Source organism: Pristiophorus japonicus, unplaced genomic scaffold (assembly GCF_044704955.1).
Source record: "Pristiophorus japonicus isolate sPriJap1 unplaced genomic scaffold, sPriJap1.hap1 HAP1_SCAFFOLD_313, whole genome shotgun sequence".
In the NCBI taxonomy this organism is placed as follows: domain Eukaryota; kingdom Metazoa; phylum Chordata; class Chondrichthyes; family Pristiophoridae; genus Pristiophorus; species Pristiophorus japonicus.
The window spans coordinates 190,740-215,956 of NW_027252922.1; the positions used below are offsets into that span (position 1 = coordinate 190,740).

At 48.0% G+C, this 25,217-nt stretch overlaps 2 protein-coding genes across 4 annotated transcripts in view; one reads left to right on the forward strand and one right to left on the reverse strand.

The window, feature by feature from the left end:
- Nucleotides 1-10,488, reverse strand: part of LOC139249448 (zinc finger protein 774-like) — a 35,208-nt gene extending 24,720 nt beyond the window's left edge. For both annotated transcript variants that reach the window (XR_011591171.1, XM_070872422.1), the window contains exons 1-2: nucleotides 10,400-10,488; nucleotides 9,536-9,681 (exon numbers count right to left, since the gene is read on the reverse strand). The gene's annotated coding sequence lies outside the window, so the exon portion shown is untranslated. The remainder of the gene's footprint in view (nucleotides 1-9,535; nucleotides 9,682-10,399) is intronic.
- Nucleotides 10,489-15,955: 5,467 nt separating this feature from the next.
- On the forward strand, nucleotides 15,956-24,943 carry LOC139249447 (zinc finger protein 383-like). 2 transcript variants are annotated; one of them, XM_070872420.1, is made up of 2 exons: nucleotides 15,956-16,042; nucleotides 23,693-24,943. In XM_070872420.1, the coding sequence occupies exon 2, from the start codon at nucleotides 24,047-24,049 to the stop codon at nucleotides 24,803-24,805; it is 759 nt and encodes a 252-aa protein (XP_070728521.1). In that variant the 5' UTR covers nucleotides 15,956-16,042; nucleotides 23,693-24,046; the 3' UTR covers nucleotides 24,806-24,943. The 2 variants fall into 2 exon arrangements, with proteins under 2 accessions (XP_070728521.1, XP_070728522.1); XM_070872421.1 differs by lacking the exon at nucleotides 15,956-16,042 and adding an exon at nucleotides 16,216-16,308.
- Nucleotides 24,944-25,217: the final 274 nt, after the last annotated feature.

Here is a 25,217-nt window from a genome sequence, read left to right on the forward strand (position 1 = left end):
CCTCAACAACTTTCTGTGGTAGAGAATTCCACAGGTTCACCACTCTCTGGGCGAAGAAGTTTCTCCTCATCTCGGTCCTAAATGGCATGCCCCTTATCCTTAGACTGCGACCTCTGGTTCTGGACTTCCCCAACATTGGGAACATTCTTCCTGCATCTAACCTGTCTGAACCCGTCAGAATTTTAAGCGTTTCTATGAGATCCCCTCTTAATCTTCTGAACTCCAGTGAATACAAGCCCAGTTGATCCAGTTTTCTTGATATGTCAGTCCCACCATCCCGGGAATCAGTCTGGTGAACCTTCGCTGCACTCTCTCAACAGCAAGAATGTCCTTCCTCAAGTTAGGAGACCAAAACTGTACACAATACTCCAGGTGTGGCCTCACCAAGGCCCTGTACAACTGTAGTAATATCTCCCTGCGCCTGTACTCGAATCCCCTCGCTATGAAGGCCAACATGCCATTTGCTTTCTTAACCGCCTGCTGTACCTGCAGGCCAACCTTCAATGACTGATGTACCATGACACCCAGGTCTCGGTGCACCTCCTCTTTTCCTAATCTGTCACCATTCAGATAATAGCACTGTGGGAATTCTGCGTCTCCGGGTCCTCAAGGCACGCCAGGTTAGCTGTGAGGTGCTGACTGTAAACGGCTCTCTTAGTTGGGTCCTTAAGTGCTCCGGCAGTGACTTTTTTTGCGACACTGCTTCTGCTGCGCCCTTCGCTTTGGGGCCACGTTGATGTCAATGATGGATCGGATTCGGCGGTGGTCCGTCCAGCAGTCGTCAGCTCCTGTCATGGCCCGGGTGATGTGCACATCCTTGCGATCACAGGCTTGGACGATGATATAGTCGAGCAGGTGCCAGTATTTGGAGCGAGGATGTTGCCACGGTGCCTTGTATTTGTCCCTCTGTCGGAACAAGGTGTTGTTGATGAGGAGTACGTGTTCTAGACATTTTGTCAGGAGTAGGGTAGCGCTGGAGTTGTCTTTCCCTAACCTCTCTCTGTCAATCATGCCTCCCCAAAGGGCTGTGTCCTTGCCGACCCTGGCGTTGAAGTTGCCAAGGAGGATCAGTTTGTCGCCCACAGGGACGCAGGTCAGGGATGTTTTGAGGTTGGAATAAAAACCCTCTTTGGTCTCATCCATTACATCAAGTGTTGGGGCATATGCACTGTTGACTGTGGCGCACTGGTTCCTGGATAGGGTGAGTCAAAGCTTCCTGAGGCGTTTGTTAGCCCCGCAGGGGGAGTCTTTGAGGCAGTTGACCAGCTCATTTTTGATAACGAAGCCGACTCCATGGAGATGGCATTCTGCCTCTGGTTTGCCTTTCCAGAAGAAGGTGTAACCTCCACATTGTTCCTTGAGCTGGCCTTCCCCTGCCCACCGGGTCTCACTTAGGGCGGTGATGTAAATATCAAAGCGTCTAAGTTCCCGGCGCTGCGGCGTTCCGGTCTGTCGCTGTTGGGGTTGTCCATGAGGGTCCTGAAGTTCCAGGTCCTGAACTTCATGTTAGAGGATGGAAGACGCCTGTGCATGATTTCTTTTAACGTAGGGTGGTCGTTGCACACCTGCTAACACACGGGCTAAGCTGAGCAAGGTCTTGGTCCAGTGGCAAGGGGGTCCATGATGACTGGAGACCAGGCACTGCTGTATGGGCCTAGTTGCCTATGGCGAGATGTTGGTCACAGGTAAAAAAGGTAAAAAAAAACAAACTTAAAGGCACTGTGTCTAAATGCACGTAGCATTTGTAACAAAATAGATAAGTTGACGGCACAAATTGAGAGAAATGGGTATGATCTGATAGCCATTACAGAGACATGGTTACAAGGACCAGGAATTAAATATTCAGGGGTACTTGACAATCCGGTCGGACAGACAGAAAGGAAAAGGAGGTGGGGTAGCTCTATGGATAAAGGATGGAATCACTGCAATAGTAAGAAACGATATTGGCTCAAATGATAAGGGTGTTGAGACAGTTTGGGTGGAGATAAGGAATAATAAGGGGAAAAAGTCACTGGTGGGCATAGTCTTTGGCCCCCGAACAGTAACAACTCTGTTGGTCGCAGCATAAACCAGGAAATAGTGGGGGCTTGTAAAAAGGGAACAGCAATAATCATGGGTGATATTAACCTCCATATTGATTGGACAAATCAAATTGGTCAGGGCAGCCTTGAGGAGGAGTTCATGGAGTGCATAAGGGACGGGTTCCTTGAGCAGTATGTAACAGAATCAACCAGGTGACAGGCTATCTTAGATCTGATCCTGTGTAATGAGACAGGATTAATAAACAATTTCCTAGTAAAGGATCCCCTCGGAATGAGTGATCATAACATGATTGAATTTCAAATTCAGATGGAGTGTGAAAAAGTTGGATCTCTAACCAGCGTACTAAGCTTAAATAAAGGAGACTATGAAGGTATGAGGTCAGAGTTGGGTAAAGTGGACTGAGAAAATAGATTAATGTGTAGGACGGTTGATGAACTATGGTGTACATTTAAGGAGATATTTCACAACTCTCAAGAAAAATACATTCCAGTGAGGAGGAAAGGGTGCAAGAGAAAAGATAGCCATCCGTGGCTAACTAAAGAAATAAAGGACGGTATCCAACTAAAAACAAGGGCATACAAAGTGACCAAAACTAGTGGAAGGACAGAAGACGAGGAAGCTTTTAAAAGTCAGCAAAGAACGACTAAAAAAATGAAGAAGGAAAGATAGACTATGAGAGTAAATTAGCACAAAATATAAAAACAGATAGCAAGAGTTTCTATAGGTATATAAAAAGGAAAAGAGTGACTAAAGTAAATGTTGGTCCCTTAGAGGACGAGACCGGGGAATTAATAATGGGGAACATGGAGATGGCAGAAACTCTGAACAAATATTTTGTATCAGTCTTTACGTTAGAGGACACCAACAATATTCCAACAGTGGATAGTCAAGGGGCTATGGGGGGGGGGGGGGGGGAGAACTTAACACAATCACAATCACTAAGGAGGTGGTACTCAGTAAGATAATGGGACTAAAGGCAGATATATCCCCTGGACCTGATGGCTTGCATCCTCGGGTCTTAAGAGAAGTAGCGGCAGGGATTGTAGATGCATTGGTTGTAATTTACCAAAATTCCCTGGATTCTGGAGAGGTCCCAGCAGATTGGAAAACTGCAAATGTAACACCCCCATTTAAAAAAGGAGGCAGACAAAAAACAGGAAACTATAGACCAGTTAGCCTAACATCTGTGGTTGGGAAAATGTTGCCCTTGTCCATTATTAAAGAAGCAATAGCAGGACATTTGGATAAGCAAAATTCGATCAGGCAGAGTCAGCATGGATTTATGAAGGGGAAGTCATGTTTGATAAATTTGCTGGAGTTCTTTGAGGATGTAACGAACAGGGTGGATAAAGTGGAACCAGTGGATATGGTGTATTTGGACTTCCAGCAGGCATTTGACAAGGTGCTACATAAAAGGTTGCTGCACAAGATAAAAGTTCACAGAGTTGGGGGTAATATATTAGCATGGATAGAGGATTGGCTAACTAATAGAGAACAGAGAGTCGGGATAAATGGTTCATTCTCTGGTTAGCAACCAGTAACTAGTGGGGTGCCGCAGGGATCAGTGCGAGGTCCCCAACTATTTACAATCTATATTAACGACTTGGAAGAAGGGACTGAGTGTAACGTAGCTAAGTTTGCTGACAATACAAAGATGGGTGGAAAAGCACTGTGTGAGCAGGACACAAAAAATCTGCAGAAGGACATAGACAGGCTCAGTGAGTGGGCAAAAATTTGGCAGTTGGAGTATAATGTTGGAAAGTGTGAGGTCATGCACTTTGGCAGAAAAAAATCAAAGAGCAAGTTATTATTTAAATGGAGAAAGATTGCAAAGCGCCACAGTACAGCGGGACCTGGGGGTACTTGTGCATGAAACACAAAAGGATAGTATACAGATACAGCAAGTGATCAGGAAGGCGAAAGGTATCTTGGACTTTATTGCAAAGGGGTTGGAGTATAAAAGCAGGGAAGTCTTGCTGCAGCTATACAAGGTTTTGGTGAGGCCACACCTGGAATACTGTGTGCAGTTTTGGTTTCCATATTTACGAAAGGATATAGTTGCTTTGGAGGCAGTTCAGAGAAGACTTTTGAGGAAAGGTTAAGTAGGTTGGGCCTCTACTCACTGGAGTTCAGAAGAATGAGAGGCGATCTTATCGAAATGTATAAGATTATGAGGGGGCTCGACAAGGTGGATGCAGAGAGGATGTTTCCACTGATGGGGGAAGACGAGAACTAGAGGGCATGATCTTAGAATAAGGGGCCGCCCATTTAAAACAGAGATGAGGAGAAATTTCTTCTCACAGGGTTCCAAATCTGTGGAATTTGCTTACTCAGAAAGCTGTAGAAGCTGGGACATTGAATAAATTTTAGAAATAGACAGTTTCTAAAACGAAAAGTGATAAGGGGTTATGGGGAGCGGGCAGGGAAGTGGAGCTGAGTCCATGATCTTATTGAATGGCGGAGCAGGATCGAGGGGCCGTATGGCCTACTCCTGTTCCTTATGCTCTTATGTACACTGTCTAATGAAACGTTCCCAGGGTAGGTGCAGCACGGATTAGATACAGAGTAAACCTCCGCCTACACTGTCCCATCAAACACTCCCAGGGCAGGTATGGAACATAAGAAATAGGAGCAGGAGTAGACCATTTGTCCCTTCGAGCCTGCTCCGCCATTCAATAAGATCATGGTTGATCGGATCCAGGTCTCAACTCCACTTCACTGCCCACTCCCCATAATCCTTGACCCACTTATCGTTCAAAAATCTGTCTATCCCCACCTTAAATACATTCAATGACCCAGCTCCCACAGCTCTCTGAGGTAGAGAATTCCAAAGATTCACATCCCTCAGATAAGAAATTTCTCCTCATTTCAGTTTTAAATGAGCGACCCCTCATTCTGAAACTATGCCCTCTAGTTCTAGATTCCCCCACGAGGGGAAACATCCTCTCTGTCAAGCCCCCTCAGAATCTTACATGTTTCAATAAGATCGCCTCTAAGTCTTCTAAACTCCAATGAGTACAGGCCCAACCTGCTCAACCTTTCTCATTATGAAAACCCTTTCATCTCAGTTATCAACCTCGGGAACTTTCTCTGAACTGCCTCCAGTGCAAGTATATCCTTCCTTAAATAATGGAGACCAAAACTGTACACAGTACTCCAGGTGTGGTCCTACCAACGCCCTGTACAGTTGCAGCAGGACTTCCCTACTTTTATACTCCATCCCCCTTGCAATAAAGGCCAACATTCCATTTGCCTTCCAGATTAATTGCAGTACCTGCATGCTAACTTTTTGTGTTTAATGTACAAGGACCCCCAGATCCCACTGTACCACCGCATTTTGTAATCTCACAATTTAAATAATAATTTGCTTTATTATTTCTCCGACCAAAGTGGATAAGCTCACATTTTCCCACATTATACTCCATCTGCCAAAGTTTTGCCCACTCACTTAGCCTATCTATATCCCTTTGTAGATTATTGGCTTCCTCTTCACAACTTGCTGGGTTAGCACAGGTTTGGCACACAGTAAATCTCCGTCTACATTATCCCATCAAACACTCCCAGAGCAGGTACAGCACAGGTTAGATACAGAGTAAACCTCCCTCTACACTGTCCCATCAAACATTCCCAGGGCAGGTACAGCACGGGTTAGATACAGAGTAAAACTCCCTATGCACTGTCCCATCAAACAATCCCAGGGCAGGTACAGCACGGGTTAGATACAGGGTAACTCTCCCTTACTACAAGTGACTACAATCCAAAAGTACCTCATTGGCTGTAAAGCGCTTTGAGGGCTCCGGTGGTCGTGAAAGGCGCCAAATAAATTCAAGTCTTTCTCCCTCTTCACTGTCCCATCAGACACTGCCAGCCCATAATGAGCAGGGCTCAGGGAGGTTGGTTGCTAGCACTGCAGTGATGTCATAAAGCAGGGCCATTCAGCCCAGTAGTGGGTCCTCTCCATGTCCCTTTAAAGGTGGAGAGCTGGGACATCCTGTCTCAACACACATCCCCCTGTTCATACTGAGAATCCCCGGGGAAGGCCCAAGGCCCAGAGTGTGGAACACAACCAAGGGGGAAAGAGGAGGAGAGACGGTGCAGTGTGGGAGAGGAGGGAGGAGTCTGCTCATTCCCAGGGGCAGATCAGAAAAAGTGCTTTGAGTGGTGGGTCCAGCAGTGAAACTGAAAACAAACAAAGGGAATAAATAAAGATCCAATCCAAGGGAACAAGCAACGGTCATTTGGTAGACATCACAACTGGCCCAGAATTATTCAATGGGCGAGCATCGATTGCTTATTGTGGGAAGTTCCACACTTCAACCATCCATTGAGTGAAGAAGTGTATCCTAACATCTCTCCTGAATGGCCTGGCTCGGATTTTAAGGTTATGTCCCCTCGTCCTAGACACCCCAAGCAGCAGAATAAATTTCTCTCTATCTACCCGAGCAATTGCTTTCAAATTCACACTAAATTCCCCACAGACTAGGTGGCGTATGGGTTAGATACAGAGTAAAGTTTCCTCTACACTGCCGCAGGGCACACTTCAGTGTCCGTCCCAACCGCACTGCTGGCAGCTTATCCATTAAAATTCAGCAGCAGTACGATCTGCTACTGCACTGAAAACTTTCCACCCGCAGCTCCTGATCAGTTTCAGGTTAAAGCTCCTTCTAAACTGTCCCATGAAGCACTCCCAGGGCAGGGACAGCACGAATTAGGTATACAGTAAATCTGTGTCAGAGAAAACTGTACCCCAGTGAGAGTCAGTGCCAGAGGAAACTGTACCCCAGAGAGAGTCAGTGCCAGAGGAAACTGTACCCCAGAGAGAGTCAGTGCCAGAGGAAACTGTACGCCAGAGAGAGTCAGTGCCAGAGGAAACTGTACCCCATTGAGAGTCAGTGCCAGAGGAAACTGTACCCCAGAGAGAGTCAGTGCCAGAGGAAACTGTACCCCATTGAGTCAGTGCCAGAGGAAACTGTGCCCCAGTGAGAGTCAGTGCTACAGGAAACTGTATCCCAGTGAGAATCAGTGCCAGAGGAAACATGCAGCAGAGCCTGGTCTCCAGTCATCTTGGATCCCCTTGGTAGGTATTAAGGAGCATTTTAAAGGTGGAGAGGTTTAGGAAGGAATTCCAGAGCTTATGGCCTCGGCAGCTGAAGGTATGGCCACCAATATTGGACCAAGACCTTGCTCTGTCAAGCCCGTGTGGTAGCGAATGTGCAAGGGCCACCTCACATTAAAAGAATTCACACTATGAGCAATACATAACAATCCTCTTCCTCTGCAGTTATCAATCTATTGCAATTCCCCATGCCTGTAGTTTCGTTATATTACGATTCAAAATATCTTCAGTTATCAGCAACAAATGGCATCTATATCACGCCTTAAACGTAGTAAAATGTCCCAAGGCATTTCACAGGACTGTTAGCAAACAAACTTTGACACCCAGTCACGTAGGAAATATTAACACAGGTGACTGAAAGCTTGTTCAAAATGGTAGGTATTAAAGGAGCATTTTAAAGGTGGAGAGGTTTAGGAAGGAATTCCAGAGCTTATGGCCTCGGCAGCTGAAGGTACGGCCACCAATATTGCTGAAAATTGGGGCGGCTCAAGAGGCCAGAATTGGAGGAATGCAAAGATCTGAGGGTTGTCGCGTTGGAGGAGGTTACAGCAATAGGGAGGGGCAAGGTCCTGGATGGATTTCAAAACAAGGATGAGAATTTTGAAAGCGAGGCACTGATGGACCAGGAGCCAATGTAGTTCAGCGAGCACAGGGGTGATGGGTGAATGGAAATTGGTACATGTTGGGATGAGAGGGCTGAGGACAGATTGAGTAGAATAGGCCTATATTCTCTAGAGTTTAGAAGAACAGAAGGTGATATAATTGAAACATAGAAAATTCTGAGAGGAATTGACAAGGGCTAGATAGTCTAGTTAGGGGTCCTAATATTAGGATAAGAGATCGGTCATTTAAGACTATGTGGAGGAGCTATTTCTTCACTCAGAGAGCAGTGAATCTTTAAAATTCTCTATCGAATAGAGATCTTATTGAATGGCGGAGTAGATGGGAGGGGCCGTATGGCCAACTCCTGCTGCTACTTCTTGTGTTCTTGTGTAAGGATACGGGCAGGAGTGTTGAAGAAACTTAGAAATTTACAGCGCAGAAGGAGGCCATTTCAGACCATCGTGTCCGCGCCGGCCGACAAAGAGCCGCACGGCCCTCGGTCAGCAAACCTGAAGGTTACATATAAACCTATGAACAATGAACAATGGCGGAAAGGTAAATAGCACCCAGCCCGCCTCACACAACTGCGACATCCCTTGCACCGAAACATTCTACACTCCACCCCAACCAGAACCATGTGATGTCCTGGGAGAGGCAAAAAACAGGTAAAAACCCAGGCCAATTTAGGAAAGAAAATGTGGGAAAATTTCTCTCCTACCCATCCAGGCGATCGAAACTAGTCCAGATCACCCTGCCTGTATTCGATTCCCTGCAGCACTTACCATTATATCTGCACCAGCCAACAAGAGGTGATCTAGTCTAATCCCAATTACCAGCTGTCGGTCCGTAACCCTGCAGGTTACGGCACTTTAAGTGCCCATCCAACCATCTCTTCAAAGTGGTGAGGGTTTCTGTATCCACCACTCTTCCAGGCAGTGAGTTCCAGATCCCCAAAACCCTCTGCGTATCCACCAACCACCTTAAAACTATGCCCCCTAAGTTTAAGCTTATGTTTACGGAGAGTGCGAGGTGTGAGACAGATCAGAGGAATGGATGAGGGTTTGAGCAGATGAACTGAGGAAGGGGCAGAGACCGGCGATGTTAAGGAGGTGGAAGTAAGCGTACTTGGTGATTGAGGGAATATGGGTTCGGAAGCTCATCTCGGGGTCAAGTACGACGCCAATCAATAAATTGCAATTCTCCATATCTGTGTTTCAGTATATTAGAATACTACACATCTCTCGTGATCAATGCTTCAATATTAGTAGTTATCAATATAAAGCAGTTATCAATATATTTTCTTATAATTCTAAATGTTCATGAATGAATAATTGATTCTGTGGGTGATAGGCCGTGCTGGTCTTTCAGATGGGTCTGTGCACCGTGATCAGTGAATTGACGATGTGCTTCCGGTTCAATCTTTTCATTGGCTTTCTCACCAGATGGGAAATATTTGAACATTGAGATCTGATGGTGTCGGTGTGAGTTCAGCCGCACCTAATGTACAGAGACCGGTCCATCTGCTAGGCTCTGCCTCAAACTGGAGTCACCTCTTCGATCAAAGCCCTTTACTCTAAAACACACACAAGATTCTCTGTGACTGTGTTTAGAGACAGAAACTGATCTCACTTCACATCTCATTGCACCGCCTCATGCTGGATAATTGTGCTCGGTGGTTAGTCTCCCCCGGTCTCATTTCCTGTCTTACCTTGTAACCTGTGTGTACTGTCTACAGGACCGGTGTGTATCTCAGTAAATGGCACTTTCTCTTACCTTTCTCCCCAGTCGATCTATTGAAGCGCTTTCAATCGGAAGGGGCTCCCTGGTTGGTGCTCTCACAATCCTGTGCTGGTTCACCTGTTGTTGTTCCTCAGTCCACAATCCCTGTTTCCTTATCACTCAGCTATTCACCGGGAGATCTAATAATGACAGGGCAAAAAGTTATAAGATTAATGTTGTGAAGTGGAATGTAGTGTGGAGTGTTTTGCCAACGTTTCAAGAAAAGTAGATGTCCAGTATTTCTGTTTGATTTTATCCTTTTCCTCAGATCTCTCCCGCCCATCTGGACTTACAGAAATCACCAGAATTCTCCCCGGGTTACACACTGTCTGATCTCACTGGGCCCCCGGGTTACACACTGTCTGATCTCACTGGGCCCCCGGGTTACACACTGTCTGATCTCACTGGGCCCCCGGGTTACACACTGTCTGATCTCACTGGGCCCCCGGGTTACACACTGTCTGATCTCACTGGGCCCCCGGGTTACACACTGTCTGATCTCACTGGGCCCCCGGGTTACACACTGTCTGATCTCACTGGGCCCCGGGGATGGGGACGAGGAGCCGAGGGGAGGGGGGAAGAGGAGGAGGGGACGGTTACAGGAGGAGGGGAGTGGGCGGTTTCCCAGGACCCCCCATTCTCTCCCCCTCGTCTGTCGAACCCTCCACCCTCCCCGTCTGTCTCCTCCCTCCCCAGTCATTCTGGGGATGTACCTGTGTCAAGTCTGTGTGCGCGTGTCCGTGTCTCTCTCGCCCACTCCCCCATTCCATGTCTCACCTCCCCCCCCCCGGGACACTCCCCCCCCGGGACACTCTCCCTCGGCCCCCTCTCCCCCCGGTGCCGTTCAGCTCCGCTCACTTTCTGCCATCTTGTTTACATTCGCCAACGGCCGACCTCCGGGAATCCTGGACATGCGCAGTGCCGCTACTCAGCGCGCTCAGGGAGGCGTTGTCCGCCCCTGCAATTGGCTGATTGACCTGATTGACAGGCCACCCACCAATCGCGATCCTGTATCCCCCACTTACCCCGCCCGCTCCCACAGTCCGAGGCGGGCTCGCTCCGGGTCACGTGTCTGCGATTCGCACTCGCGCCGCCGCTCGCTCAGTGCCAGTGACGTCAACAACCCGGCAATAATGAGTGTGTGACGTCAAAACCCCAGCAACACGAGCTGTGTGACATCAGTAACCTGGCAATGCAGTCTCTGTGACGTCATGTAGCTTGGCGGGGAGGGCACTGAGCCCAGAGGATGGGTATACCGAGCCTGGCACCAGGGGAGGGCACCGACAACACAGGATGGGCGTATACCGAGCCTGGCACCAGGGGAGGGCACCGACCCCACAGGATGGTGTATACCGAGCCTGGCACCAGGGGAGGGCCCCGACCCCACAGGATGGATGTGTATCAAGCCTGGCTCCAGGGGAGGGCACAAACCCCACAGGATGGCCGAGTATTGAGCCTGGCACTAGTGGGGGGGGCGGGGGGCGGCTGCGGGGAGTGCAGCAACACCACAGAATGGCCGTGTATTGAGTCTGGCACCGACCCACAGGATGGCGTATAACGAGCCTGGCGCCAGGGGTGGGGAGGGCACCAGGAAAACCATTGGCCCATTGGTTGTCACGTGTGTGTCCAGCGGGGCGGGAGCTGCGGGTTTTCGCATCAGTGACAGGCCCAGATTACCCAGGTGTATCGGCGCTGCATGGCCCATGGGACAGGAACAAGAAGGAGAGAATGTTCTGAAGTTCTATCCTGTACTTACAGTGATGACTTTTGTAAACTCCTTTTAAAGAATATTAGAAGGAGAAGATTAGCACACGGGAAGCTCAAACCCAAAGATCACGTCCCTATCTGCCAGAGTCAGTCGATTCATCAAGGGCTGATTATCATCGGCCTTTTACATACGAACACAAAAAATAGGAGCAGGAGTAGGCCATATGGCCCCTGGAGCCTGCTCCACCATTTAATACAATCATGGCTGATCTGATTATAGACTCAGGCCAACTTTCCTGCCCACTCCCCATAACCCCTTAATCCCTTATTGGTTAAGAAACTGTCTACCGCTGTCTTAAATTTATTCAATGTCCCAGCTTCCACAGTTCCCTGAGGCAGCGAATTCCACAGATTTACAAGCCTGAGAGAAGAAATTTCTCCTCATCTCAGTTTTAACTGGGCAACCCCTTATTCTAAGATTATGCCCCCTAGTTCTAGACTCCCCTATCAGTGGAAACATCCTCTCTGCATCCACCTTGTCAAGCCCCCTCATAATCTTATACGTTTCGATAAGATCACCTCTCATTCTTCTGAATTCCAATGAGGATAGGCCCATTCTACTCAACCTTTCCTCGTAAGTCAACAACCTCATCTCTGGAATCAACCTAGTGAACCTTCTCTGAACTGCCTCCAAAGCAATTATATCCTTTTATAAATATGGAAACCAAGGCAATATCCCAGGTGTGACCTCACCAATACTCAGTAAAACTGTAGCAAGACTTCCCTGCTTTTATACTCCATCCCCTTTGTAATAAAGACCAAGATACCATTGGCCTTCCTGATCACTTGCTGTACCTCCATACTAACCTTTTGTGTTTCATGCACAAATACCCCCAGGTCCCGCTGTACTGCAGCATTTTGCAATTATTCTCCATTTAAATAATAACTTGCTCTTTGATTTTTTTTTTGCCAAAGTGCATGACCTCACACTTTCCAACATTATACTGCATCTGCCAAATTTTTGCCCACTCACTTAGACTGTCTATGTCATTTTGCAGGTATTTTGTGTCCTCCTCACACATTGCTTTTTATCACATCTTTGCATTGCCAGCAAACTTGGCTACGTTACACTCGGTCCTTTCTTCCAAGTTGTTAATATAGATTGTAAATAGTCTGGGTCCCAGCGGCACCCCACTAGTTACTGATTGCCAACCCGAGAATGAACCATTTATCCCGACTCTCTGTTTTCTGTTAGCCAATCCGCTATCCATGCTAATATATTACCCCCAAACCCGTGAACTTTTATCTTGCGCAGTAACCTTTTATGTGGCACCTTGTCAAATGCCTTCTGGAAGTCCAAATACACCACATCCACTGGTTCCCCTTTATCCACCATGTTCTTTACATCCTCAAAGAATTCCAGCAAATTTGTCAAACATGACTTCCCCTTCATAAATACATGCTGACTCTGCCTGACCGAATTATGCTTTTCCAAATATCCTGTTACTGCTTCTTTAATAATGGACTCCAACATTTTCCCAACAACAGATGTTAGGCTAACTGGATTTTGTCTGCTTCCTTTTTTAAAATAGGGGCGTTACATTTGCGGTTTTCCAATCTGCTGGGACTTCCCAGAATCCAGGGAATTTTGGTAAATTATAACCAATGCATCCACTATCCCTGCCGTTACTTCTCTTAAGACGTCATCAGGTCCAAGAGATTTATCTGCCTTTAGACCCATTACCTTACTTCTTAGTGATTGTGATAAGTTCCTCCCCCTCTATAGCCCCTTGACTATCCACTGTTGGAATATTGTTTGTGTTCTCTACCGTAAAGACTGATACAAAATATTTGTTCAGAGTTTCTGCCATCTCCATGTACCCCATCACTAATTCCCGTTCTCATCCTCTGAGGGACCAACATTTACTTTAGCCAGTCTTTTCCTTTTTATATACTGAGAGAAACTCTTGCTATCTGTTTTTATATTTTGTGCTAGTTTACTTTCATAGTCTATCTTCCACATTCTTTGCTGGCTTTTAAAAGCTTCCCAATCTTCTGTCCTCCCACTAGTTTGGGCAACTTTGTATGCCTTTGTTTTTAATTGGATACCGTCCTTTATTTCTTTAGTTAGCCACGGATGGCTATCTTTTCTTTAACACTCTCAATGAAACTGGAACTGGATTGCAGTGGGACTTTCAGGTGAATATTAAAGTTGGGCACCACAGAAATAATTACAATCTGAGTGTCAACACCAGGGCAACTTATTCCTGGGGCATTCATTCATCGCGGGCCACCCTGACCTGTGAGAGGTCACCACCGCAGGTCGGGAGGATAAAAGAGCAGCGTGGGTCCTGGGACATCGTGGCCCACCCCGACCTGTGAGAGGACATATTCTCATCTGTTCCGTGTACTGCTTTCATTTGCATAGTGCTACATGTAACGTGATTCGTGATCGGTATTGAAATGTATCCTAGAATGTAATGTAAACCTGTTATTATCTGCTCCATGTAATACCCTTATTTGCACAGTACTACATGTAACGTGATTCACGGATTGTACTAAACTGTACCTTGAAATGAAATGCACGCTAGTGCATCGTATGGAACTGCTGTCAGCATCCAAACGAATTGTATGGAATTGCTGACCACAAGGCACTGAACTATTTTCTAATGTATTGTGAAAATTTTATATGAATAAAGTACATTTTTGAAGACAAAAAAGCCACCGCGGGTCGGGAGGATAAAAGAGCATACCACTGCAGCTTCCAGAGTGAGCTGCTACAAGTGTGCGATGGCTTCGAGGTGGGCGACTGGATGACATCATCAAAATCCAGGTCGCAGTTTGGGGCGTGGGCAGGAACATCGGCGGGGTCCAGGTACAGCGGAGGAGCGGGAAGGTCAGGGCGGATGAGCGGTGAGAGATCGTGGCGGAGGTGTGGCGAATGTTTTTGTTGCGGAGGAGCGGTGAGAGATCGTGGCGGAGGTGCGGTGAATGAGGGTACGGGGCCCAGAAGAGCCGAGAGCCCAGGGCAGCACGGGCCTGCCCACAGTGTGTGCGCACTAGGTCCTTGCAGCAGAGCAGGTCTCCTGCCGTCCTGGTTAACCCTTGCCACTGGATAAAAGCCGAGCTCTGTCAATCCCGTGTGGTGGCTGGTGTGAGACGGTCACCACACGTTAAAACAATCCAGGCACAGGCATCTTCCACCCTTCAATTGGAGTTCAGGACTGGAATATCGGCTCCTTCATTGAAACATCTGCGAACCCATGTGGAAGCAAGTCATCCTGGTTCCAGGGACCGCCAATGATGATGAAGACCATTCTCGGGGAGGTTACGGGTATTCCCGGGATTCTGTAGATATTGTGCGAGGCAGATTAGTTCCGTGACAATCGCCATTCCGCCCCAGAATAGACAAAACAATCTGTGACCCTCCTGTGAAGCGCCTGGGGACCTTTTACTGCATTAAAGGCGCTATATAAACACAAGTTGTTGATGTTGTCCCGCCAATCCCTCTTTTTTTTCATAGGCAATCCCTCGGAATCGAGGAAGACTTGCCTCCACTCTTTGGTGATTGAACAGTCCAATACGAGAGCCACAGACCCTGTCACAGCTGGGACAGATATTTGTCGGAGGAAGGGGTGGGTGGCACTGATTTATCACACGCTCCTTCCGCTGCCTGCGTCTGACATCTTCACGCTCGCGGCGTTGAGATTCAAAGAGCTCAACAACCTCCCGGATGCACTTCCTCCACTTAGGGCGGTCTTTGGCCAGGGACTCCCAGGTGTCGGTGGGGATGTTGCACTTTATCAGGGAGGCTTTGAGGATGCCCTTGTAACGTTTCCTCTGCCCACCTTTGGCTCGTTTGCGGTGACGTAGCTCCGCGTAGAGCGCTTGCTTTGGGAGTCCCGTGTCGGGCATGCGGACAATGTGGCCTGCCCAGCGGAGCTGGTCGAGTGTGGTCAGTGCTTCAATGCTGGGGATGTTGGCCTGGTCGAGGACGCTAACGTTGGTGCGTCTGTCCTCCCAGGGGATTTGCAGGATCTTGCGGAGACATCGTTGGTGTTATTTCTCCAGCGACTTGAGCTGTCTGCTGTACATGGTCCATGTCTCTGAGCCATACAGGAGGGCGGCTATTACTACAGCCCTGTAGACCATGAGCTTGGTGGTAGGTTTGAGGGCCTGGTCTTCAAACACTCTTTTCCTCAGGCGGCACTGGCGCACTGGATCTGGTGGTCAATGCCTGCCCTTGTTGATAAGAGACTCCCGAGGTTTGGGGAATGGTCCCCGGTGTCCAGGGCCGCGCCGTGGACCTTGCTGACTGGGGGGCAGTGCTGTGCGGCGGGGACAGGCTGCTGGAGGACCTTTGTCTGACGGATGTTTAGTGTAAGGCCCGAGCTCTCGGCCGCCTCAGTAAATACGTCACAATGTCCTGGAGTGGAACACAGGGGCAAAGGTCACCGCCCGTTAAACATTCAAATATTTCAACCCAACCGCCAAGCTCCGAGCGCGAGCCTCGCTCAACCCAAATCATGGCCGCAAACCCCGCCTCCCGGCAGCGCTGATTGGCCAGGGGCGGCCCGGTGAGGAGCTCCCGGGGGAAGCGGATTGGCCGGAGCGCCTGTCACTCAGAGTGAGGGAGGCGGGTTTGCGGTGGCGGGGCTCTCCCGGGGGAAGCGGATTGGCCGGAGCGTCTGTCACTCAGAGTGAGGGAGGCGGACCCGGGCCTCAGTGGGACTCGGAGCTCGGGCAGTGTGTTTGGGCCGGGCGCCAGTGACGCGGTGCTGGGCCCTTGTGTCGGTGAGTTGGAGCCGCCTGGTTTTATACCCGGGGGGTGAGGGCTGGGATGAGGGGAGGGGGGATTGAGGAGGAGGGGGATGTGTTTGCTCCAGTCTGTACTATATATAATGTGTTGAATGTTGTTGTGGATTGTTACACAGGGGAAACACATTGAAATAGTGTTTGCAATGACAGGGTCTGCTGCCCAGTGAGTGAGTCACAGGCCTGGCTGCTGGGTACAGGATGTGCTGCAGAGGGCACAGATCAAATGTTTCATCTATTGGAAGGTAATGCACCTAATTCCGGACCTGCCAAGTCTGTTATTTGGAGTGGGCACCATATAGCGGATCATTTTTAAATTCACAAACCGCAGCCGTGCCTTCAGCTGCCTGGGCCCTGAGCTCTGGATTCTCTCCCTAAACCTCTCCGCCTCTCTACCCCTCTCCTTTAAAGCGCTCCTTAAAACCTGCCTCTTTTACCAGCTTTTGGTCACCTGTCTTAATATCTCCTCACGTGGCTCAGTGTTGGCACCGATTTAAGAAGCGGGGTGAAATGAAACTTTGTTTTTTTAAACACAGCGAGTTGTTGTGATCTGGAACTACTTTTGAAGTGTACTTGTGGTTGTAATGTAGGAAACGTGGCCGTCAATCTGCACACGGCAAGCTCCCACAAGCAGCAATGTGTTAGCGACCAAATAATATGTTTTTGTTGATGTTGGTTGAGGGATAAATATTGGCCAGGGCGTTGTGGATAACTTCCCCTGCTCTTCAAAATAGTGCCATGAGATCTTTTACATCCACCTGAGGGGGTAGACGGGGGCTCGGTTTAAGATTTCATCCGAAAGACGGCACCTCCGACAGTGCAGCGCTCCCTCAGCACTGCATTGGTGTGTCAGCCTAGATTCTGTGCTCAAGGTGGAGCAGGACTTAAACTTATAACCTTCTGAGTCTTAAAAAAACCCAAGCTGGTAATACAGAAAAATAGACAGGAGGAGTTGGGGGCAGGTCTTGGTGCAATTATCTCCCTCCTGTCACACTATATGAAGGCACAGTTTTAAGAGGATGACTTCTTTACCCAGAGAGTGTTGAGAATGTGGAATTTGCTGCTGCATGGAGTTGTTGAGGCGAATAGCATAGATGCAATTAAGGGGAAACTAGGTTCTTTATTATTCTCTATTGTCATCCTTTATTATCAGGGTCCCCCCCCGCTTACCATTCGAGTCTGCTCCCCCGTTCAATAAGATCATGGTTAATCTTTGACCTTAACTCTACTTTCCTGCCCAATCCCCATATCCCTTGATTCCCCCAGAGTCCAAAAATCTATCGATCTCAGCCTTAAATATACTCAGAGACTCAGCATCCATAGCCCTTTGGGTTACAGTTACAGAATTCCAAAGATTCACATCCCTCTCAGCGAAGAAATTCCTCCTCATCTCGGTCTTAAATGGCCGACCCCTTATCCTGAGACTATGTCCCCTAGTTCTAGACTCTCCAGATGGGAAACAACCTCTCAGCATCTACCCTATCAGTCCCCCCTCAGAATCTTGTGTTTCAATGAGAACACCTCTCTTTCTTTTTAACTCCAGAGAGTATGGGACCCAACGTACATTGGGGAGGGGGGATGGGAAGGAGGAGAGGAAGGGGGATGGGATGGGGAATGGTGAGGCAGAGGAGGGATACAATTTAATGCGGATGAGTGTGAAGTGATGCATTTTGGGACAAACAACATGGAGAGGCAGTGTAACCTAAATCGTGCTATTTTGTGGGTTGTGAAAGAACAGAAGGAATTGGGTAAATGTTCACAAACCTTTGAAGGTGGCAGGGCAAGTTGATAAGACAGTGAAGAAAGCTTGTGGGATACTTGGCTTTGTAAATGGGGGCATTGAATTCAATACAAGGAAGTCATGCTGAACCTTTATAAATCACTGGTTAGGCCTCAGGGTGGTGGAAGCAGATTCCGTTGGGACGTTCAAAGGGCAATTGGACATGTAGTTGGAGAGAACTAATTTGCAGGGTTATGGGGAAAGGATTGGGTGTGGGAATAAATTGGACAGCTCTTTCACAGAATGAACAGCTTTAATCTCCTTGGTGTCTTTGACATCCAGGCCCACATCACATCCCTGCTGTCTACTCTGCTGTGCCTGAATATATTTTTTTCCTCTAATTTACTTTTTTTTTCAAATTCATTTGACTGAGTTGTGGAAATCTGGAACTCCCTCCCTTAAAAGACTGAATACGAGGATCAAACAATTCAACATTTTCAAAACTGAGATGGGTAAATTGTTGTTGGTTAAGGGCATCAAGGGATATGGAGCAGAAGTGGGTAAATGCAGTTGAGGTACAGATCTCACTGAATGGTGGAACAGGCTCCTCCTGTCCCTGTGCACCATCCTCTGCAGTCAGCCATGTTTATAATATTCCCACAACACTGGAGTTCCCGAGTGCCACAGTAGCCTCGTGTTTTGGAATTGCTGATTCCGAATGCATTCAGCATTCACGTCTATACAGCTTACTGTAGATGTTCCATCTTTTGGCCCCTAGTTTACCCTTGTTAATGTTACCTGGTTCTTGTATATCTCCCACCTGCTGTCTAGATTCCACTCTGTAATCAATGTCATTTGGATCACCTTTCCTCCTGGCCTGCTCCCTCCTCCAATGTAAATGCTTCTTGCAGCTACTTCAATGTTCCTGACCAGTTCCATGGTTTTTATTTGGTCATCTCTCTCCCATTTTTTCTCAGAAGAACACCGCCATTTACTTTTCTAAGTCCCAGTATTATTTTCGCAGCAGACTGACAGTTATTCATATTTGAAATATTCTTTGCAAGCATCTTTTTCACCAAAAACTGGAAGTATAACAAAGGAAATTGCCTTGATTTTTCCAAGCCATTCTTGCATGGGAAGCTTGAGTCCTTACAGGATTTCTTACACTGTCATTTAGCCCTTTCTGCTGCTCCTCCAGTACCTTTTGTCATTTATCTTCAATGTGCACAGACCTATTTCTCGGTTCGCAATTCATCATCATTACCACACTCATCACCCACCTCCCTACAGCCAGAATCTCCCTGCACCTCACCAACTGCATCACCACCCACCTCCCTACAGCCAGAATCTCCCTGCACCTCACCAACTGTATCACAACCCACCTCCCTACAGCCAGAATCTCCCTGCACCTCACCAACTGCATCACCACCCACCTCCCTACAGCCAGAATCTCCCTGCACCTCACCAACTGCATCACAACCCACCTCCCTACAGCCAGAATCTCCCTGCACCTCACCAACTGCATCACCACCCACCTCCCTACAGCCAGAATCTCCCTGCACCTCACCAACTGCATCACAACCCAACAACCTACAGCCAGAATCTCCCTGCACCTCACCAACTGCATCACAACCCACCTCCCTACAGCCAGAATCTCCCTGCACCTCACCAACTGCATCACAACCCACCTCCCTACAGCCAGAATCTCCCTGCACCTCACCAACTGCATCACAACCCACCTCCCTACAGCCAGAATCTCCCTGCACCTCACCAACTGCATCACCACCCACCTCCCTACAGCCAGAATCTCCCTGCACCTCACCAACTGCATCACCACCCACCTCCCTACAGCCAGAATCTCCCTGCACCTCACCAACTGCATCACAACCCACCTCCCTACAGCCAGAATCTCCCTGCACCTCACCAACTGCATCTTTGTCCGAACAATGTTCTCTGGCTTCTGAACTACTTCCTCCATGACTTGGTCTTCTGCATTAGGAGTTAGTGCTTGATCTATTTGAACGGAGAGCCTTTCCTGTTTTCTTAGATAACCCGTAAAATTTTAAGTGTGCACATCTTAAGCATACTTATGAAAGGAGATACTTGCTTTGGAGGCAGTTCAGAGAAGGTTCACAAGGTTGATTCTGGAGATAAGGGGGTTGACTTATGAGGAAAGGCCTCTACTCATTAGAATTCAGAAGAATGAGAGGTGATCTTATCGAAACGTATAAGATTATTGTTATGTATGCATGTCAATGATGTAATGATGTACTGAACACTGGACCTGAATGTACCTTCACCCTGTATATACCTTACCTGTACACCAGAGGGTGCTGCTGCTGGAGACCCATTGGTCACCTGTACACTGCAGGTAACCCAGTATAAAAGGGAGCTCACCTCTTGGTGTCCTCACTTTAGGAGCTGCAATAAAGGACTACAGTCTGTTCAGTTCGAGTGCCATACCCCTGCCTCGTGGAGTCATTAACAGAGTGCCTACATACACAATAATTATGAGGGGGCTTGACAAGATGGATGTAGGGAGGATATTTCCACTGATGGGGGAGACTAAAACTAGAGAGCAAAATCTTAGAATAAGGGGCCGCCCATTTAAAACTGAGATGAAGAGAAATTTCTTCTGAGGGTTGTGGATCTGTGGAACTCACTGCCTCAGAGAGCTGTGGAAGCTGGGACATTGAATAAATTTAAGACCGAAATAGACAGTTCCTTAAACGATAAGGGAATAAGGCGTTATGGGGAGCGGGCAGGGAGGTGGACCCGAGTCCGTGATCGGATCAGCCATGATCAGCTTGAATGATGGAGCAGGCTCGAGGGGCCGTATGGCCTACTCCTGCTCCTATTAAGTTCTTATACCAGACAAGAGTACATGTAAATATTATTCATATGGACTTCAAATAAGATGATAAATGAAATGGAAGCATGTAATGTCTGATGCAGGACTTAATGCAATTATCAAATAATGATCACGACTATTGTAAAAGCAGTCGACCAATCTATTCAATTCATTAGTAAGAAAAAACTGATGTAAATCATTAACCTGTTAACCTGTGGGTTCTTTCATGGCATAAAACTGGAAAATTAATGCACAAGGTTATTCACAACTGATTTTACATAGGATATACAGCACAGAAACAGGCCATTCGGCCCAACTAGTCCGTGCTAGCGTTTCTGCTCCACTCGAGCCTCCTCCTGTCTTTCCTCATAGAAATCTAACAAATCTGGGGGTCCTTGTGCATGAAACACAAAGTTAGTATGCAGGTACAGCAAGTAATCAGGAAGGCCAATGAAATGTTGGTCTTTATTGCAATGGGTCGAGAGTATAAAAGCAGAGAAGTCCTGCTACAACTGTACAGGGTATTGATGAGGCCACACCTGGAGTACTGCATACAGTTTTGGTCTCTGTATTTAAGGATATACTTGCATTGGAGACTGTTCAGAGAAGGTTCACTAGGTTGATTCTGGAGATGACGGGGTTGACTTATGAAGGTAGGTTGAGTAGATTGGGCCTATACCCATTGGAATTTAGAAGAATGAGAGGTGATCTTATCGAAACATATGATATGAAGGGGGCTCGACAAGGTGGATGCAGAGAGGATATTTCTACTCATAGGGGAAACTAAAACTAGGGGACATAGTCTTAGAATAAGGGGCCGCCCATTTAAAACTGAGATGAGGAGGAATTTCTTCTGAGGGTTGTAAATCTGTGGAATTCTCCGTCCCAGAGAGCTGTAGAGACTGGGTCATTGAATATATTTAAGGCCCCGAACAAGGGACTGCACAAAGCCGCGCGCTGCGGCTCAGACAATCAGCGGTGCACGTCCCGCCCCTCGGGCTCCCCGATTGGTTGGAGGACCCGCCGGCTCGCTGCTCCAGGCCGCCCCACTCGCTCCCCATTGGTCGGAAGCTCCCGTCAATCAGGCCGTGGGCCCGTGTCACGTGTCCTACGAGCGTGCTCCGCCAAACTGGTGGAAACTGGTCTCGGGACCCGGGTGTGCGTACTCTCAGGTTTGGATTTCCCTTTATTCTCTCCCCCGCTGCCCCCCGCGCAATTCTCTACCCAATCGGAGCAGAGAAAACTCCGATTGCGGCTCTTAAACAGACACAAACGCCTTTCCCCGGAAGGCCCCATGCCGACTCCGTGCTACGGGATCCGAGTGCGCAGGTGCAGCTCCGAGTGTGGGGGGAGGGGGCGGTTGGTGTCCTCTGGGCATATGCGGTTATTACCATTGCGACCGAGAGGGAGGCGTTGTGCCGGACACGGTTCCCGGTGCGCAGGCGTGGACTCTGGGCTGTCAATCACCCATCAGGCAGTGCGACTGCTGGTGAGACCTGTGACATCATACAATCCCAGACATTTACAGCACAGGAGGAGGCCATTGGGCCCATCGTGTCCCTGCCAGCCGGCACAGAGCTCTCTGGCCTAATCCCACTTTACAGCTCTTGGTCTGTAGCCCTGTAGGTAACGGCACAAAAAAGAAAGACTTACATTTATACAGCGCCTTTCACGACGATTGGCATCTCAAAGTTCTTTACAGAGAACGAAGTACTGTTGGAGCATAGTCACTGTTGCAATGTGGGAAATGCAGTGGCTAATTTGAGCACAGCAAGCTGCCACAAACAGCAATGTGATAATGACCAGATAAACTATTTTTGTTATGTTGATTGAGGGATAAATATTGGCCAGGACACCAGGGATAAATATTGGCCAGGACACCAGGGATAACTCCCCTGCTCTTCTTCGAAATAGTGCCAATGGATCTTTTACGTCCACCAGAGAGAGAGCAGACGGGGCCTCGGTTTAATGTCTCATCCGAAAGTCAGCTCCTCTCCCTCAGCACGACACTGGTGTGTCAGCCTAGATTTTTTTTTGTGCTCAAGTCTCTGGAGTGGGACTTGAACTCACAACCTTCTGTCTCAGATGAGAGTGCTACCCACTGAGCCACAGCTGACCCCTCTGCTAAGGGACATAGGTCCTTGCTATCCACTCGATCCAGGCCCTCATAATTTTATACACCTCATTTAGGTCTCCCCTCTAATCCTTCTACCAATTACTTTAATTCTCTGCCCCCTGAGTTATTGACCATTCTGCTAAAGCAAACAGGTCCTTCCTATCCACTCTATCTAGGCCCCTCAAGTGCACATCCAGGTACTTTTAAATGCTATGAGGGTTTCTGCCTCTACCACCCTTTCAGGCAGTGAGTTCCAGACTCCCACCATCCTCTGGGTGAAAAAAACTTCTCAAATCCCATCTACACCTTCGACCAATTACTTTAAATCTATGCCCCCCCAGTTATTGACCCTGCTACTAAGGGAAATAGGTCCTTCCTATCCACTCTATCTTGGCCCCTCATAATTTTATACACCTCAATGAGGTCTCCCCTCTGTTCCAAAGAAAACAACCCCAGCCTATCCAATCTGTCCTCATAGATAAAATTCTCCAGTCCAGGCAACATCCAAGTAAATCTTTGTACCCTCTCTGGTGCAATCACATCTTTCGTGTAATGTGGTGACCAGAACTGCACACAGTACTCTAGCTGTGGCCTAACTAGAACCCAGCCAGTCAGCACCTTCAGGGGAGGAGAGGGAAGGGAACCAGTGAGTGCAGAACTGAACCCAGCCAAAGTCAGCACCTTCAGGGTCAGAGAGGGAGGGGAACCAGTGAGTGTAGAACTGAACCCAGCCAGAGTCAGCACCTTCAGCAAGAAGGAAAAAATGTTGGAGATGATGTAATGGGTTTGGATTTCAGCATGGGGAGTAGGGATAGTGTGTGTGATGGGGATTTACAGCTGTGGGGACACCAGAGAGGAATGTGTGTACCATAGAAACTAGAATTGACTGTTCTGAATTTCTATCCTGTCCTTAGTGATGACTTTTGTAAACTCCTTTTACAGGGGATTAGAAAAGGAAGATTTGTAGATGGGAAACTCACACCAAACATCACCAAGATCTGACAGTCACTCGATCCACCGCAACATGAATATCATAGGCCTCTAAATGTGGAAAGAGAAATGTTTGTCTGTTCTGTCTGTGGGAAAAGATTTCAAACATCAGTGTGATTGGAAAAGTACCGAGACACACACACCCGAGTGAGTGTTCCTGTGCAGACTGTGGAAAGAGCTTTAACCAGTTACAGCCTGAAAAAACATCGCACCATTCACAGCGGGGAGAAACTGTACATATGTTGTGTGTGTGGACCAGGCTTCAACTGATCGTTCAATCTGGAGAGACACAAGGACACCCGCACCATGGAGAATCCGTGGAAATGTAGGGACTGTGGAAAGGGATTCCGTTCCCCGTCCCTGCTGGAAATTCATCGACGCAGTCACACTGGGGAGAGGCCGTACACCTGCTCTGTGTGTGGGAAGGGATTTACTATTTCATCCAACCTCATTGAACACCAGCGAGTTCACACCGGGGAGAGGCCATTCACCTGCTCAGAGTGTGGGAAGAGATTCACTTGTTCATCTCACCTCACTCATCACAAACGAATTCACACTGGAGAGAGACCGTTTGTCTGCTGTGTGTGTGGGAAAGGATTCATGAAATCATCTCACCACCTGAGACACCTGCGTTTTCACACTGACGAGAGACCGTTTACCTGCTCCCTGTGTGGGAAGGGATTCACAAATTCATCCAACCTTCTGGCTCACCAGCGTATCCACACTGGGGAGAGGCCGTTTACCTGCTCTGAGTGTGGGAAGGGATTCAGTCAGTCATCCAGTCTGCTGAGACACCAGCGAGTTCACACTGGGGAGAGGCCATTCACCTGCTGTGTGTGTGGGAAGGGATTCACTCAGTCATGCAATCTCACTGCACACCAAGTTGTTCACACCAATAGGAGACCATTTAAATGTTATAACTGTGAGAAGAGCTTTAAAAGCAGAAGTGATCTGAGGAAACACCAACATATCCACACTGGGGAGAGGCCGTTCACCTGCGCTGAGTGTGGGAAGGGATTCACTGCCCCATCCCACCTGCTGAAACACCAGCGAGTTCACAAGTGACTGCAGGGATTGGATTCTGCTGTGAATCACATCGGAACTGAACAGTGTTCATTCTGACAGTCGGGCTGTGTTTCTCCTGTAACTGGGCTGGAATTTTATTTTCTGGATATCTGACAAATAAATCAGCTTTGGTTCCAACACAGTGTGTCGATTCCTTGATTTCTCCAATATAAGAGGAGACTAATTGATATCCTGTTACTGACTGATCCTTTTTTGGAACTTTTCTCCATTTAACAAAGACCTGTCCTTATGTAGCACCTTACCTGACCTCAGGATGTCCCAAAGTGCCAATGAGGTACAACAACATCAAAGTACATTTGAAGTGCATTCACTGTTGCAATGTAGGAAATGCGGCAGACAATTTGCACACAGCAAGCTCCCACGAACAGCAATGTGATACTGGTCAGATAAT

Excerpts from the sequence above, each read along its gene's own strand:
- LOC139249447 (XM_070872420.1), top strand. The coding sequence starts at position 24,047 with ATGGAGAATCCGTGGAAATGTAGGGACTGTGGAAAGGGATTCCGTTCC.